Genomic DNA, 15716 nt, shown 5'->3' with positions numbered 1-15716 from the left:
TTCAAGTGTGCGATCGGCTTTGCACCAGCATTGAGGCGTTGTTGTTTGCGCATCACAGCCTCTCTGTTAGCTGAAGATTACCGGAGATAGCAGCCGCGCGGTCCATCTGGAGAGCAATGACGTGGAGAGTTCCCTACTCATAGAAGACGTAGGGGGCGTGCCTTCGCATACTGATGTCATGTACAACTTTCTCCAATGGCCTAAAATGTCCCGATTGTGTTGCAAAATTCTAGAACAAAGATGCAGTACTAGGGTGGAATGGTGTTGAAGCAATGGTTCCTTTATTGGCTCTAGAAAAGATGTTGACTTGCACCAAACTAGAGGACCATGGCAGCGTCATGATCATATATCTAGAAACGATATGAGTAGAGTCAGCCAGCCCGATGTGACACCAACGGTGGATGTGGTGACTAGGTACGGCTACAGACAGAACATGCCTACCAACCTACCTAGTTGGTACGTATCAACGAAATCATCTAATTTTAGAGGTTAAACGTATACAGCTGAATCTTTGTCACCCATGCTACATCCGTGATGCCTTCATGAGTTCATGCAATTATCAATCATCAATCAGGTACGCGGCTGCGATTCAAGCTCCACTGTGACGTAGGTAGCTTAATGCTTGAGTAGACAATGGAGGCAATCCTGGAGAGTTGTAGATAGGTACCGTATTCCCCAGGTTATTAGGGAATATAGTTTTCTTTTGTTTCTTTTGGTTTCCTATTTCGCTCATCTGTTCAACAAACTCTGCCATGATGCATACGTAACGTAAGCGAGAGGATCGACAGGTGTGCATATCCATACCCGAGCCAAGGAAGCTTGATCAAGTGGGCGCACGATTCCCAAGTGAATCCGGAGATGGCATCAATCCAAAACGAGCAGATCCGCAATGAAGCGCTCGCCTCTCCCATGATCTTTATACCATCCCATCCCATTCCAGCCAAGTCCTGCAAGTTGCTTCAACGTGAATCATCTCAGGCACCGAAAGTAAAATAAAGAACCGAGTAGCCGAGACATGTCACAGCCCTGCAGAGGCGATACAAGAAGCAAGGCAAATGTACGTGATGCCCGCCTTCAATGTCTCTCGGGCACGGCGCCGGCGCTATTGGTCGCGTGGCGCCGCACGAGAAATAGAGAAATAGAGATGACGTCGATTGCGGCGTCATAATCGCGGATCAAAACCGCGGCCCCGCCAAAACCGCCCTGGCTGCTGCATGTGCCTCCCCTCCTAAGTACCTGCTAGCAGGAGATAGCTTGTAGCTGGCTGAGATCGTGATGAAGCGATACTTGGTTACGGTGGTATTTGTGCTCCATGCTGGCAGATTTGCTTTCTGCCCAGTGCCTTGGCATGGGTCATATACATGTGTATGTACGGAGAATATGCGCCTGTACCGTACCGGATGCTGATGTATCAGACGCAGAGGAGACGAAGGGTTGGTTCCCTGGTAATTGACACCAGACGGCGGGTTCCTTGCTTTGGCTCTACTTGCAGACGGCAGATGGAGGAGGCCGGCAAAACATCAGGCACATACTCGTAGATACTTGTCCTCACGGGACAGAACGGAGCAAAATGGACACTCGTCGGATCAGGTGTCGAGAAAGCTTCCGCCCGTGTCGACCGAGAATTCACTTTGGAGTCGATGCATGACACGCCGCGGTGGTGCTCCTTTGGCGGCTGACTGCACCTCGCCACCGGCATTGCAAATCAACCATGGATGTCTATAGGTAAACATTGAATCCTCCTGCTGTCCCGTACCTACTGTACCGTACCGGACTGCCGTAGAGACTACACGTATGGACGGAGTACTCCGTAGCCTCGAATCCGCCCCGCGGTTGAATCTGCACGTTCTCCTGCACTCTGCAAGCCCTCTGCGGTCTCGACCCGTGTCCGTAGCGTTGCCCAATGCCTGAGTGCCAGAATATCCTGCTGAATTAACGGGGCTGCCCAGGTCCAGGCAGGTCTAGGCACTTACATCTACCTACCAGGCTTGCCAGGGAGCCCGTGGAGTAGCATCATTGACCGGACGGTAGCAGCACAGGCTAGACTAGCGAGTGTCTAGTCTACCTGTAAGCAAGATTACCGCCCGGCACAGGTACCAACTGCATTTGCTTCGTGTCGTACTGATCTTGTTTTTCACCTGCAGATGGGACGTGGAATGTGACCCGGCTGGACTTTGGGCCTTCTGGCCTCTTCCATGTTCGCGTCGTGCATTTGCAAGTCTTGGGACGTGTACATGTACGAGTACATTCCATGGTCGAGTAAAGTAAAGTTGGGTGATGAAACAGCCGTTGCTGTCGGTTGGGTGCGTCATCAACACCCAATTTTTGCAGTACTTGCCTAGTACAGATGCGCATGACGGTAGGTGTACAGCAGGTAGTAAATGTAGGCAGCAAGGCGAAGCTCAAGTCGCGTAAGAATACAAAAATAAAATAATAATTTAATTTAAAGATGTCATGCCTAGCCTCGTTTCTTCTCTCTCTCTCTTTTTCTTCTCTTCTTCTTAATACATTCTCCCCTGGATCGCCCGCTCTGCTTTAGCTGCCAAGTCTTCTGCAACAACAGCTGCCGAGATACAAGCACCAGCACCAGCACTAAAAAAAAAAAAAAAAAATGAAAAAAAAACTGACCTAGGACGCATTACATACTGAACCCACTACCAGGTCCTGTTTAGCTGCTGTCTGCTAGCCTCTCGCAGGCGCAGCAGCCGCACGTCACTTCCACCCACTTGGATTTACCGCGCCGGAACCATCCATTCAGTCACTAATAAGTCCCTACACCACCTTCTTCCCAGCCGCTGGAGCAATTCTCTTCCCTCTTCCTCTTCTCTTTTCTCATCTTTCTCTCATCATTTCTTCCACCTTGGCCAGCGAGCAAATTCTCCCCTGTTCACCATTTCAAATCGCTTTGCCCGTCTGCTTCGACCCAGCTTCGCCTCTCCGTCATAGAGCATCTGTCAGCCTAGAAAGGGGAAAAAAACCAGGCAAAAAGTACCACCACGTTTTGCTGCTTGCAAACTCATTTTAAAACCCCGCATCATCGCACACCATCCGCGCAGAACCCACGTTGGGCCATTTCTCGCTATCAGACACTGCTACAGTTTTCCCCCATTCATCTCATAATCTGACTCTCGGCCAAACACGCTGAGCTTGTCTATTTGTCACCATTTTTTCTTCTCTATACGCCAAATTACAAGAGCACTGAAGAAGGAACTTTTCAATTGCGCAGCATAGAATCAATCGTCCGCCTGCTCCAACTTGTACCTTTCACCGCGCCGTCGCTCGTCAGCGGCGCCTCTTTTCAACCATGTCTACGATTCAACAGCTCAAGAACTTCATTCGCCATGGTATGACCAGACCCATCACTTTTTCCAAAGTCTCTTTTGATTTGTTACTGTGCAGCCGCAGTTTATTATCTTGAAAAAGTACCCAATGTAATCGACTAACTGATCTTGATGCTAGGCAAACAAGCACGCACTACTTTCCCCGAAGAAACGCGCAAGAATGAGGCCCCTCAATCTATACCACAGCCGCCCGCAGAGAAATCCGTTCCAACAGGTCCTGTGTATGGCAATCCTGCCGGAAACCAGGAGCCCCTGGGAGCATACTCGGAAGCACCTGGCGATCAGCAGAACCGCGCAGCACAGGCTGGTTATGCCGCAGCTCATCACGCCGAGCCTGCCCAAGTCAATGGCACCAAGGGCATAAGAGTTGATGAGGCAAACCTGGCCCAAATCATTGCTGAGGAGAATGCGAGCAAGAGCAAATTCCCCAAGTATCCTGATTTGGATCGCTGGGAGCTTCTCGAAAAGATGGGCGATGGTGCCTTTAGCAACGTCTACCGTGCACGCGATTTGCATGGAGAACATGGCGAGGTGGCCATCAAAGTCGTGCGCAAGTACGAGATGAACCGCATGCAAGTAAGTTGTATCAATTTGTTTGTCATCTTCTTTTCCTTGTTATTGCTTTTGCCATGATATCCGATTTCCTTAGCTGCCTCGTCTCTTGCTCCATCCCGCTCTTACCAACAACGGAGGGGGGTTTCCCCTGAAATAGGGAAATAAACATTTACATCCAGATTTCAAAAAGATTCCAAAGGCTGCAGAGGTGCGACATTTTTTATTTCCTATGTTGACATCCTTGGTCTCTCGTCCAGAGGGTACTTGCTGCGTACACGAAGCCAGAAGTTTTGGCCTCGAATACATGGAGATGATAGCGGGGAACTACTGATGCTAACTACCAGTCTAGCGTTCCAATATCCTCAAAGAGGTTCAGATCATGCGCCAGCTCGATCACCCCAACATCGTCAAGCTCATCGAATTTTCCGAGTCCAAGCAATACTACTACATCGTCCTGGAGCTGGCCCCCGGTGGCGAGCTGTTCCACCAAATCGTACGACTGACCTACTTCAGCGAAGAGCTGTCTCGCCATGTCATCGTCCGCGTCGCCAGAGCGCTCGAGTACCTGCACGAGGAGAAGGGCGTTGTCCATCGGTGAGTCTTGGCTGCACTTTGTCTCATTTCTAAGCAACCCAGACAAAAGTAGTGGGACAGGGGTAGTCCCGCTCTGACGTCATGGCTTCACCTTTTTTGCCCAGACAAAGGCAAACCTGTGCTGACACATCCTTGTAGTGACATCAAGCCCGAGAATATCCTATTCAACCCGATCCCATTCATTCCATCCAAGCACCCGAAACCCAAGCAGCCCGGAGATGAGGACAAGGTCGACGAGGGCGAGTTCATCCAGGGTCTGGGAGCCGGAGGCATTGGCGAGATCAAGATTGCCGACTTCGGTCTCTCCAAGATTGTTTGGGAAGCACAGACCATGACTCCCTGTGGTACTGTTGGCTATACTGCTCCCGAGATTGTCAAGGATGAGAGATACTCAAAGTCGGTTGACATGTGGGCGCTGGGCTGCGTTCTCTACACTCTGCTCTGCGGATTCCCACCCTTCTACGATGAGAGCATAGAAGTGCTCACCGAAAAGGTTGCCAAGGGCCAGTACACCTTCCTGTCGCCCTGGTGGGACGACATCTCCTCGTCTGCCAAGGACCTGATCAGCCATCTTTTGACGGTAGACCCCGACAAGCGTTACACCATCAGGGAGTTCCTTGCCCACCCATGGATCCAGGAGGTGGGACCGACTCCCCGAGACGAAAAGGCTCCAGGAATGGTGCCGCTCAAGCAGTTCAACGCTGCTCACTTCGAAGAGTCCGGCAAGCGATATGACTTCCGATCTCCCGCAGCTGTCAACCTTCGCGAGGTGTTTGATGTCAGTTATGCCGTCCACCGCCAGGAGGAGGAGGCCAAGAGAAGAGCGCAGGTCGGCGCGCGAGCTGGAGGTGCTGGACGTCCACTTGGAGGCCTTAATGAAGAAGAAGAGGAAGAGGAAGAGGATAGCGACGATGTCGATAACATGGACGTCGACAAGGATGATGCCAACACCAAGACTCAGGCCTTAGAGCAGAGAATGCAAAGAGCCAACATTCAGGATCATGACACCACCCATACCCGTGGCCGCGAGCGGGAACGAGCCGGCGAGAAGGGCTATGGACAACATTCAGCCGCCGTGGCCGCTGCTGCGCGACAACAAGTGCGGGAGAGACAGCGCCAAAAGGGCGCGTTTGAGCTCAACTTAGACAACGCTACGCTGCTGGGCAAGCGAGGCAAGAAGGTTCCCGTCATGGGAGCATAGAATCTCGACGTGGCGGGATCATCGAGGCCTTCTACACCACGAGGGATAGCTGCCGTTGATGGGATTTTTGACATTGACGTGTCACCTACTGCAAGCGAGTCCGAAGGACAGAAGGCCCCATCGGCTCGCAAGCAGGAGTCCTTTATACGCGACATTTTACAATCAGGCATTGCGAGCGCAGTGGACAAGAAAGAAAATGTGCCCGTCGCATCAAATGGGACGCATACGGCTTGATGCCGTTCTAGGAGGCGTATTGGAGTAACGTGGCAACGGGACGGAAATGTTCTGAGCGTGATTTTTTTTTTATCTTTTGTATCCAACTTGCTCCATCTTGTAGAACAAGGAAATGGAAGACCAGAGGATTGAAATTTTTTTGTAGGGCAATTTCTAAGACTGGGCAGGGAGTTTAGGCATTCGTGCTGCGAGTGTTGTATTTTGTTGGTTTCTTTTTTTCTAATTTAAATTTGACTACCCGTACAGATACATGGTACGGAGGCATTTGACTATACTATTAAACTTGCATACGTTTCTTGGTTCCTGGTTTGCTTCTGTTTCGTTACCTGTGTTGACATACCTAGTACCGTTGTAACTAAATAAGTAGTGCCTTGAAGATATACGAGTGTAGGACAAAAGAAGACAGCCTGAAGAGAGATGGTGAAACAAATCGTCCAATCAATGGATATAGTACCTAGGAGACTGACAGCTCGCAGTTCCCAGTGACGCCCCCCCTTTCTATTGTACAGATGAACTATCAATCTATGGTTATGGATGTGTGTTCGAAAAAAGCCCGCTCTTCTTTTTTTTTTTAGCTGCTTTCACATTTTGCCGCGTCTTTCCCACCCTCTGCTTGATTCTTTAAAGTCTTAATTCTTGATTCTTGAAAATTGTGTGTGTTGTTTTTTTCTTAGCATGACATTGTCATCCCGTCTCTTCTTTGCAGCATCAATCTCCTGATTTCATCAAAAATATTAAAGAGCTTCTCTGTGTTTCATGTCATGCGTAAAAGAAACCCTCTTCCCCTTCCCCCCAAAAGCCATATCCGTATTTCCATCAAATCGTTTCATTCTTGGTACAAAAGAACTCCGCCATGTAAAAAAAGGAGACAGATAAGGAGAAAAAAAAAAAAGTTGGCTAAGAGAAGAGAAAACAAGGAAAAGGATATCGTGGCCAAGTTGATTACCGATCATTCTGGACGGCAGGAACACAAAAGGAAAATAAGAAGGAAATCCAAAAGACAGAAAGGAAATTGAACCAAAATCCGTAGATTTGGTTCTCCGGCCCATGACGTACCCAACGTTGGGCAGTGAAATAGAAGTAGGAAATAGGACGAAATAAAATTGGCGCGCTGTCAAATCGATTGTGTGTGTAGGTAGTCTGAGTATATGTTGTTCTCTCTTGGTTCAAAGATGGAAATGGAGATGGAGATTGTGATGACGGTAGTGATATGGAAGTAAGCTCATGGCGAAATTCATGGCGAACATGATATTCATGTCCAGGACCTTGTATCCTGGCGATTCGATAATGCCCTCCTTGGTAGTGGCGGGGGAGCCAGTGGCCGTATATGAGGAATAGAGTTTGCAGGAGAGAGCGGTGGGTAATGGTGATATGATGAAAAAGGCGGCGGCGGCGGCATCTGCGCTGTAGGCGATATCAGAGGCGAGGCGAGAATGTACTGCGGCGAGAAGGCGCCGGCCGAGTGGGAGAATTCCGAATCGGAGGTGGAGGGAGACGAAAATGTTGACATCATGGGCCTGACGCTCGGTAAACGCTTGGTGACTCTGCGAAGGGATGGGGTGTTGCCATTCTCGGAATCCGAAAAATCTGAACCGTGGTAGCTGTGCCGGGTATGGCTGGTCTGGCTCTGGCTGAAGGCCGGGTTATAGTTGTTTGCGAAGTTCTGGCCGTAGTTCTGGCCGTATCCTTGGCCAAAGCCTTGACCGTAGCCCTGGTTGTAGCCTTGGCCATAGCCCTGGTTGAAGTCTTGACCGTATGGTTGACCGTATCCTCCTTGGCCGTATCCTTGGCCATATCCTTGGCCATAATTCTGGCCATAACCTTGGTTATAGTTCTGACCGTAGCCTTGGCCGTAGTGCTGGTTATAGTTTTGGCCGTAGCCGTAGCTGTGATTACGGAGGTGACCATTGCTGCTGGCGTTATTGAGGCTGTAGTTGCTGCTGGCGTTGTTGAGGCTGTAGCGGCTTGCCGCGGTCCGGGCCCGCGGCCGTGGAGGAGGCATGCTCTGCTCGTCGGGCTGCTGCCAGTCCATGAGGCTGCCGTCGCCCTGAATCTCAAGCCCGGCAGCTTGGAAGAGCGGCACGGTCTCAGGGTAGGAAAGTGTAAAGGGGATCCAAAAGGAGCGGTTGATGATGTCGCGCGCGCGCTCGGGCGTCAGGCGCTGAACCGGGTCTGTGGGCGGGATCTCAGCCATGCGCTTGAGAGTCCAGGCCAGGTACCGCGCATAGAGGGCCTGGCGGTCGGTGGACGACGAGTGCAGGCGGAAGACGTAGCTGCGGGCAATGGTGTTTGCGATGCTGGGCAGCGTCACCATGCTGGCCTGGCCGGGGCCGATCCGCACTACCTCGAGTTGCTCGAAGCCGTTCTTCATGAACTTGATGCACACGGGGCACGAGCGGCCGCTGGCGACGCGCACGCTGAAGCCGTCGGGGTTGTCGGGCAAGGGCGTCATTCCCTTGGCCAGCGCCCAGCAGCGGATGGCCTCCTTGGACTCCTCGGGGCAGGTGATGCTGACGTGGTCGGGCGAGTATGCGCGGTAGCCATAGTAGATGAGGGCGGCGGTTCCGCAGACGGCGTAGGGAATGTGGTCGAAGAGGCGGCCGACGCAGTCGATGACCTCGTTGACGGTAGCCACGTCCATCATGGTCATGGTTTACGGCGCTCTGTTTATTTCGGGTTCGGATTTGCGGCCTTCAGCAAGGGGAAGAAGCGACGTGCTGCCGCTCCAATGTTTGCTGAGACTGGTGACGATGCTCGGCTGGCAACGCTCTTGGTGTTTTCGACAACTCGCCGGCACCACCACGGCCACCACAACACGACGGGCTCTGTTGGTGAAGCGGTGGTGGCGATCGCAGTGCCTCGGGTAAATAGTCGTCAATAGTTCGTAGTTTGTAGACGTTAGAATGCACAGGTAATGCTGCGGACAGTACAGTAGAAATGCTGAGTGGATGTAAGTTGTAGCGGGACAGGCGCTGCTTCTGCTAGTCGCTCAAAGACCCCCCGTAGCCCGACGCACGAAATGCCGGCGCAGGGGAGGATGCGAAGATGCGATGCTTTTTTTTCTTTGTTGTGGCTCCTGCAGGTGATTGATGGCGACGGCGATGACAGCGGCCACAGCGCAGGACCGGACAGGGGCTGGAGCGAGCAGGGTTAGGACCAGACAGGCCAGACGCTATGCAACTTGTGGTGATGAGACTCGCTCTCATTGAGTCAGTGAATGAGAGGATTTGAAGCCCGTTATCGCCACGCTGAATTGTCGTGTCGCGTCGCAGTGAAGGCAGCAGCAGCGGCAGCCTCAACCGTGCTGCTGAGCCGATTGAGCTGGGCCGAACGAACAAATGAAGTTTGTTCGATGCATGCATGTCTTTGAAGAAATGATTTCTGGTTCGACTGGATGCAAGCGTGCGTTCGCTGCGCCGCCCCCTGTAAGTTGTCGACACTGTACGGAGCTGGCGTGGATGCGTAGCCGCAGCGGCCTGGAGAGTTAGCGGGCCTCAGTTGGTCCACCGGTCCGTATTAGTGGTCTTCCGCGCCGCTGTTGCAGCAGCACTGGAGCTGGAGCGGTTGGCAGTGGTCCATAGAAGTGCTACCTGCTGAGTAGTGCTAGTGTATCTCGTGCATACGGCAGACGTGGAGGCGATACCCAAGGAGTACCTCCTAAGCAGCGAGCAGCCCAATGGCATGGAGCGCCCTCTTCATTCGGTTCCGTGTGGTTACTGCCGGGAGGCTGCACGCCTCTGCCGCAGCTGATGATATTGATTTTGACTTAGGCGCCCAGCCCGTCGTGAATGGCGGGAATCCAGCGGTGCGGCACAGTGCGCGGCACGGCTTCTGCTGCACGCAACAGCTAAATGGGCTTCTGACGGGCTTTGAGTGGACGGGGGACCGTGTGTGCTGCAGCAGCTTGAAATCCTGCTCCAGTCTTTGTCCCACAGGCACAGGGAGGGCCCCCTTGTTCTTGTTTTCGTCCCGGTGCCTCGTTTAACACGCACTGGGGCTGCCTTTTGACTATTTACTGTTTGACCGGGTATGAGTTTGTTGATTGATCATGTTCATTCACGGGTTGATGTCATCAAAGGGTACGGAGTTCAAGGCGCTTTGTTATTATGGGTGATTAATACGAGTACGAGTGTGCCTGGAGTAGGTAATCACGACCTGATACACTCACTACTAACCTTACCTAAACCATCTCCCTCCCATTTCACCATCGTGTCCTTCAATTCTTTCCGCTGCATATTTCTTTTACACACGTCCAACTTTTTCTTTGCAGCCGCATCCATCTTCTTTCGTCCAAGTACATACTCAACCATTCCCCATCCAACTCCCAATATGCAAGCCCGCAGTAGCCGCACAGTGGTTGCTTGATACCCACCGCCAGACCCCGATGAATCAGCCGTCATCTGAGACCGTGGCCTGTCGCCGCCAATGCACTGATTGGGCCCCAGACTCTGCGTGCCTTCCAGGGGGTCCCAGCTTGCCCAGTAGCCTCTCAGGCGCTGCCAGAGACGAGAATCCCATCCATGCATTCTATCTCACAAGGGACAAGGGGAGGGAGGGGTCGAGGGGTCTGAGGGCTGAGTCGCCGCCAATCGAACCAGCGCCGCCTGATGCCAAAACCACCGTGTGACTGCTGCCAAGATGCATCCCAAATGCCCAAGCGAGACACAACTTGCAGCTTTTTTTTCTGTCTTGGATGAGTGGCGAACCAACACAAGGCAAGACAGAGAAACGTAATGCTATGCGTCGTTTCGTTTCGTCGTTGGCATGCTAGCCCTCTTCTTCTTTGTCATCTTTTTTTGTTGGGGGTTCGCATATGCTGATGCAGTGTCACTCAATAACGCACATCACGATACACACGAAGCGGTCAATTCCAAATCCTGCAAAATCCAGTCACTGCATCATTCTAAAAATTCCTTTGCAGTCCTTACCAATGATATCATCGCTAGAGTTGGTAAACACACCACACTATGGAGTACCGTTGCCGTTAATGCGCAACCACCAATTTTACTAACAGCTCAGCCCAACCGCAACCACAACTACAACTTACAACCTGTCAAGCACAAAAAAATTAAACCCCAACCGGATAAAAAAAATTAAACTTCATTAAATAGTGACATGTCATGATTCGTGCTGCCCGACGACGGCTTCATGTCCTGGTGCAAGGGAGCCCAAGCATTCCTCCAGAGAAGCGACAACAACGACAGAGGCTATAAGCTCATGGTCACGCAAAACCACCATCTGACCGGCCTAGAGACCCCCAAGTGGTCAGAGTCGCCCATCTTTCGCGGCTACGCTTCTCATAGCCCCGCGTTCTTCCGACCCCGACTGCAACGGCGGTGTGCGAAATTTTCTACAGTCCCCTCTCCTCAAGCATAAGGCGTGCCCCAGCCAGCTACCATGTGAGTGTGTGTGTGCAGCAGCGGTAGCACCGAAGATATAGTGCGAGCGGGTGATGATAATGGCTGCCCTCCTTGCTTTGCTACTCGTCTATAACTCTTCCTCCGTCTCCATCTGATCGCCGTTGGATTGGGCAGCCACCCCCAGAGCTCCATTCTTCTTGGGCATTGTCGCCTCCTTGTCAATCATCTGCCTTGACACCGACACAATGTTGTCTTCGATCAGCTCCTGGCCAACGTCCTCCAAGTGCTTCTTGGGGTCCAGCTTGCCAACGTAGCGGGTCTTGAGCTGCTCCTTAGTCAGCTCCGTCTCCTCCTTGACTCTCTTCTCGTAGCCATCTGCCAGGCTGACCAGCCTCTGCAGCCGCTCCTTGTTCTTCTGTCCCTCCGTCCGGAAGTCGTCCATCTCCAGAGCTTCTGTCCACACGTGCTTGTGGAGGTTCATCAGCATGTTCTCTTCCAGCGCTGTCTTGCGGTAGTTGATCGCAATCGAGTAGTAGTGTCGGTTAAGTCCGTGGATCAGCGCCTGGATGGACGGCTTGTTGAGGTGGCCGAGGTTGCTCGTGCTCTGACGGGGTTCTTGGCCCATCATCAGAAGCTGAGGGTTGATGAGTCGGAAAGCATCAATCACAACCTTGCCCTTGACGGATTGAATGGGGTCGACGACTACGGCCACCGCACGCGGGTTCAGCTGCTCAAACGATTGCTGGGTGTTGATATCAACCGACGACAGCCAGCAACCAAAGCCAGGGTGAGAATGGTACCACCCAACGACTGATTCCGGTCTGTCCATCTATGTTAGCCACAGCTGTTGCAACACCTCCGCATGCTGGATGCCAGCCTACCTTCCAGTTTGCCTCAACATATCCATCATCTTGGTCTGGAACACAGGATCGACAGCTTCGACACTAACGCCTGTTCCGCTCTGTGGCATGGCAAACACATCCATGACCTTGACTGTGAAATCGTCGACGAACTCGCCCAGCATCAGGCCCATGACTTCCATCGGCACACCGGCGCGGCCGTGCCGGAGCATTTTCAGCAGGGCCAAGGATGAGATGTAGACGGTTTCCGAGTTATCGATTAGGCTGGTGTTGTCCTGTAACATGCCTCATTAGCCACCTGTTTTCTTTTTCTTCTCTTCTTCTCCCTTCAGATCCATCTCGGTTGCTCAGTTTGCCAAAGCCACCGGGGATGCAAGAGCTTCGAGCAGTGTAATGACGGATAAAGGAAAGCTTACTGTGCCAGGCGTAACTCCTCCCAAGCCCATGCCACCTCCGCCCAACAAGTTCCTGAAGCGCTCCATTGTCTAAGGTAATGGGGATTGAGGATGTGTATAGAGATGAATGGAGAGAAATTGAAATGAAAGATGTCGCAGCGGTGCAGCAGCAGGTGTGTCGTGTGTTGTTCAAAGCTTGATGTTTGGAGGCTGCTAGGTAGGGAGCCCAGGCCTTGACTTAGTAGCTAGCTGCTGATATCCAAGTTGACGCAGTTGTTCGGCAGCCTGCTACCAGGGTCGATTGCTGAATAATGCCATCACGTGAATCGCCGCTGCGAGTCCCGGCATCTTGCGAATGGTGTGGAGTACATGCGGAGCACGTATAAACTGTATGATGCAGCCTAGTATCTTTCTGCTGGGCCAATCCGAAGCCGCTGCTAGATGACAAACATTGATAAAACTTACAGCCTTGTCGCCGCAATGTTTATCCGCGTCTCTGCACTCTGTACCGGCCATGCTTTTGGCTGCCGCGCTTCCCTTACAACTTTCGCTGGCTACCATTTACGGTCAACTCAGCTCAGCTTTCTCTCACTTTTATTCCTCGCCAACACAAACCATGCGGAGGTGCCTTTGACAACACATCAATCGCACTGCCGCTTCATTCAGCCTTTAATTTTTCTTATCCTATCAAACCGGCATCAATCACAATTCTACCCACCGACGCCACTCGATCTCTTACAGACAGCTCCTTGCATTCTTGCAGCTTTTCCAGATGGGTGACAGCAACATGGCGGGACTCGGCTCGGTGGCCCTCAACGGGTCATCACCGAAGAAAGTCGCCTACTTTTACGATTCTGATATTGGAAACTATGCCTATGTCACCGGCCACCCCATGAAGCCTCATCGTATTCGATTAGCCCACAGTCTGATTATGCAGTACGGCCTGTACCAGAAGATGGAGATTTACGTATGTGACGCAAAACTCTTGTCCTTTTCCTTTCATCCGCCATTTTTGGTCTGTCAGATTTGTCGTGAGATGTTGGTTAACATGGCAAACAGCGCGCCAAACCGGCCACCCGCGGCGAAATGACCCAGTTCCATACCGACGATTACATCGACTTCCTCCAAAAAGTCACCCCTGACAACATGGATAGCTATATGAGAGAGCAGGGCAAATACAATGTCGGAGATGATTGCCCCGTGTTTGACGGCCTTTTCGAATTTTGCGGCATCAGTGCTGGCGGCAGTATGGAGGGCGCAGCGCGTCTCAACCGGCAAAAATGCGACATTGCCATCAACTGGGCCGGCGGCCTGCATCACGCCAAGAAGTGCGAAGCCAGTGGTTTCTGCTACGTCAATGGTGCGTTTTGTCTACTACAGTCGCCACCATGAGCATACCGATGCTGACTGACTGACTACAGACATTGTTCTCGGAATCCTCGAACTTCTTCGATTTATGAAGCGCGTGCTCTACATTGACATTGATGTTCACCACGGTGATGGCGTCGAAGAGGCTTTCTACACTACCGACCGTGTCATGACCGTGTCATTTCACAAATATGGCGAATATTTCCCGGGTACCGGCGAGCTGCGCGACATTGGAATCGGCCAGGGCAAGAACTACGCCGTCAATTTCCCTCTCCGCGACGGCATCACCGATGAATCGTACAAGTCCATTTTCGAGCCCGTCATTGAGAATGTCATGAAGTACTTCCAGCCAGAGGCTGTTGTCCTGCAATGTGGCGGTGACAGTCTTTCCGGCGATCGTTTGGGCGCCTTCAACCTGAGCATGGACGGACACGCTAACTGCGTCAACTTCGTCAAGAGCTTCAACCTGCCCACATTGGTCCTCGGCGGTGGTGGCTACACCATGCGCAATGTGGCTCGAACCTGGGCATTTGAGACCGGTGTCCTGGTTGGCCAAGAGATGGACCGGGCCCTACCATACAATGAGTATTACGAAGTATGTCCCAACGAGCACTGTTTACCACTTTTCTCGTGATTTTGTAAGCTAACATAATGACCAGTATTATGCTCCCGATTTTGAACTTAATGTTCGAGCATCCAACATGGAAAACTCCAACAGCAGGGAGTACCTGGAGAAGATTACCGCTGCCGTCATTGATAATCTCCGCCAGACCGGCCCGGCCCCATCAGTCCAGATGCAAGATGTCCCCCGTAAGTTTGGTGGCATGACTGATGAAGAGGAAGCCGAGCTGGACGACCTTGATGAGGACGAGAACAAAGACGTCCGAATGACTGAGCATCGCTGGGACAAGCGTGTCCAACACGAGAACGAATTCGAGCCCAGTGACGATGAAGACCTGGCTGCCGCAAATGGAGTGACTCCTCGGAATGGCAACAACAAGAGAAGCTATACAGATTTCCGCAAGGGAGAAAATGAGGACAACAGCGCGCGCGCTTCCCCTGCCGTTGCTGCTGATGCTTCCACAAATGGCGGTGCCGCCGAAGGCCCAGCTGCAGAGGATTCTCAGGATATCAACGACGACACCATCGAAGACTTTGCTGCAGGCGAGCAGGAGAAGGCGTCTGTTGATAAGAAGGCAAAGTCTAAGGAACCCGAAAAGGAAAAGGAGACCGAAAAGGAAGATGAAGAAGAAAAGGAAACCGAGAAAGAAAAGGAAGAGGCCAAGGTGGATGAGGATGGAGATGTTGGCATGGCTGACTCGGAGCCTAAAGAAGAGATGACCATCAAGAAGGAGGATGTTGAGCCTGAACCGGCGCCGGAGCGAGTCCCCAGCAAGAGCCCCATGGTGGAGGAGAAGACGACAGAGGAATCCGAAACGACCGCTGCTCCTGCTCCTCCTACCGAGCCTGCTGAACCTGCTGACAATGCCGAGCCTGCTAAAGAAGCAGCTGTTCAGGAAGAGGAAAAGCCTTCTGAGGCCGAACCAGAGAAGAAATCCCCCGAGCCATCTTCCGATGCCAAGGAGAAGGAGGCAGAGGCCCCCGACGCCATGGAAGTTGACCAAGAAAAGGATGAAGAAGAGCCAAAGAAGGCCAGCACACCTCCCGCCTAGTCTCTACCAGCATGAAGGACGCATAGGGGGAAAGTGGCATACCAGCGATTTGGTTTATACGGAGTATCTCTACTCCAGTTCGATTGATGCAAATCAGGTTGTAGGACAATGGGAATCGGGGCGAGGGAGGCGTTT

General features: G+C 52.1%; 4 protein-coding genes across 4 annotated transcripts; 2 read left to right on the top strand and 2 right to left on the bottom strand.

The window, feature by feature from the left end:
• Positions 1–3304: 3304 nt before the first annotated feature.
• On the top strand, positions 3305–5691 carry T069G_03244 (protein kinase domain-containing protein; the record flags this gene model as incomplete). Its single annotated transcript, XM_056170454.1, has 4 exons — positions 3305–3344; positions 3460–3917; positions 4246–4490; positions 4629–5691. The coding sequence occupies 4 exons, from the start codon at positions 3305–3307 to the stop codon at positions 5689–5691; spliced, it is 1806 nt and encodes a 601-aa protein (XP_056031346.1).
• A 1486-nt stretch (positions 5692–7177) lies between these two features.
• On the bottom strand, positions 7178–8575 carry T069G_03243 (uncharacterized protein; the record flags this gene model as incomplete). The annotated part of the gene is made up of 1 exon (XM_056170453.1): positions 7178–8575. The coding sequence occupies one exon, from the start codon at positions 8573–8575 to the stop codon at positions 7178–7180; it is 1398 nt and encodes a 465-aa protein (XP_056031345.1).
• A 2837-nt stretch (positions 8576–11412) lies between these two features.
• On the bottom strand, positions 11413–12627 carry T069G_03242 (JAB1/Mov34/MPN/PAD-1 ubiquitin protease domain-containing protein; the record flags this gene model as incomplete). Its single annotated transcript, XM_056170452.1, has 3 exons — positions 11413–12106; positions 12167–12420; positions 12562–12627. The coding sequence occupies 3 exons, from the start codon at positions 12625–12627 to the stop codon at positions 11413–11415; spliced, it is 1014 nt and encodes a 337-aa protein (XP_056031344.1).
• Positions 12628–13327: 700 nt separating this feature from the next.
• T069G_03241 (histone deacetylase domain-containing protein) lies at positions 13328–15581 on the top strand (the record flags this gene model as incomplete). The annotated part of the gene is made up of 4 exons (XM_056170451.1): positions 13328–13507; positions 13600–13900; positions 13962–14503; positions 14568–15581. The coding sequence occupies 4 exons, from the start codon at positions 13328–13330 to the stop codon at positions 15579–15581; spliced, it is 2037 nt and encodes a 678-aa protein (XP_056031343.1).
• Between the last annotated feature and the right edge of the window lie 135 nt (positions 15582–15716).

This window comes from Trichoderma breve, chromosome 2 (assembly GCF_028502605.1).
Source record: "Trichoderma breve strain T069 chromosome 2, whole genome shotgun sequence".
NCBI classification, from domain to species: domain Eukaryota; kingdom Fungi; phylum Ascomycota; class Sordariomycetes; order Hypocreales; family Hypocreaceae; genus Trichoderma; species Trichoderma breve.
This window is presented reverse-complemented; position numbering and strand designations above follow the sequence as displayed.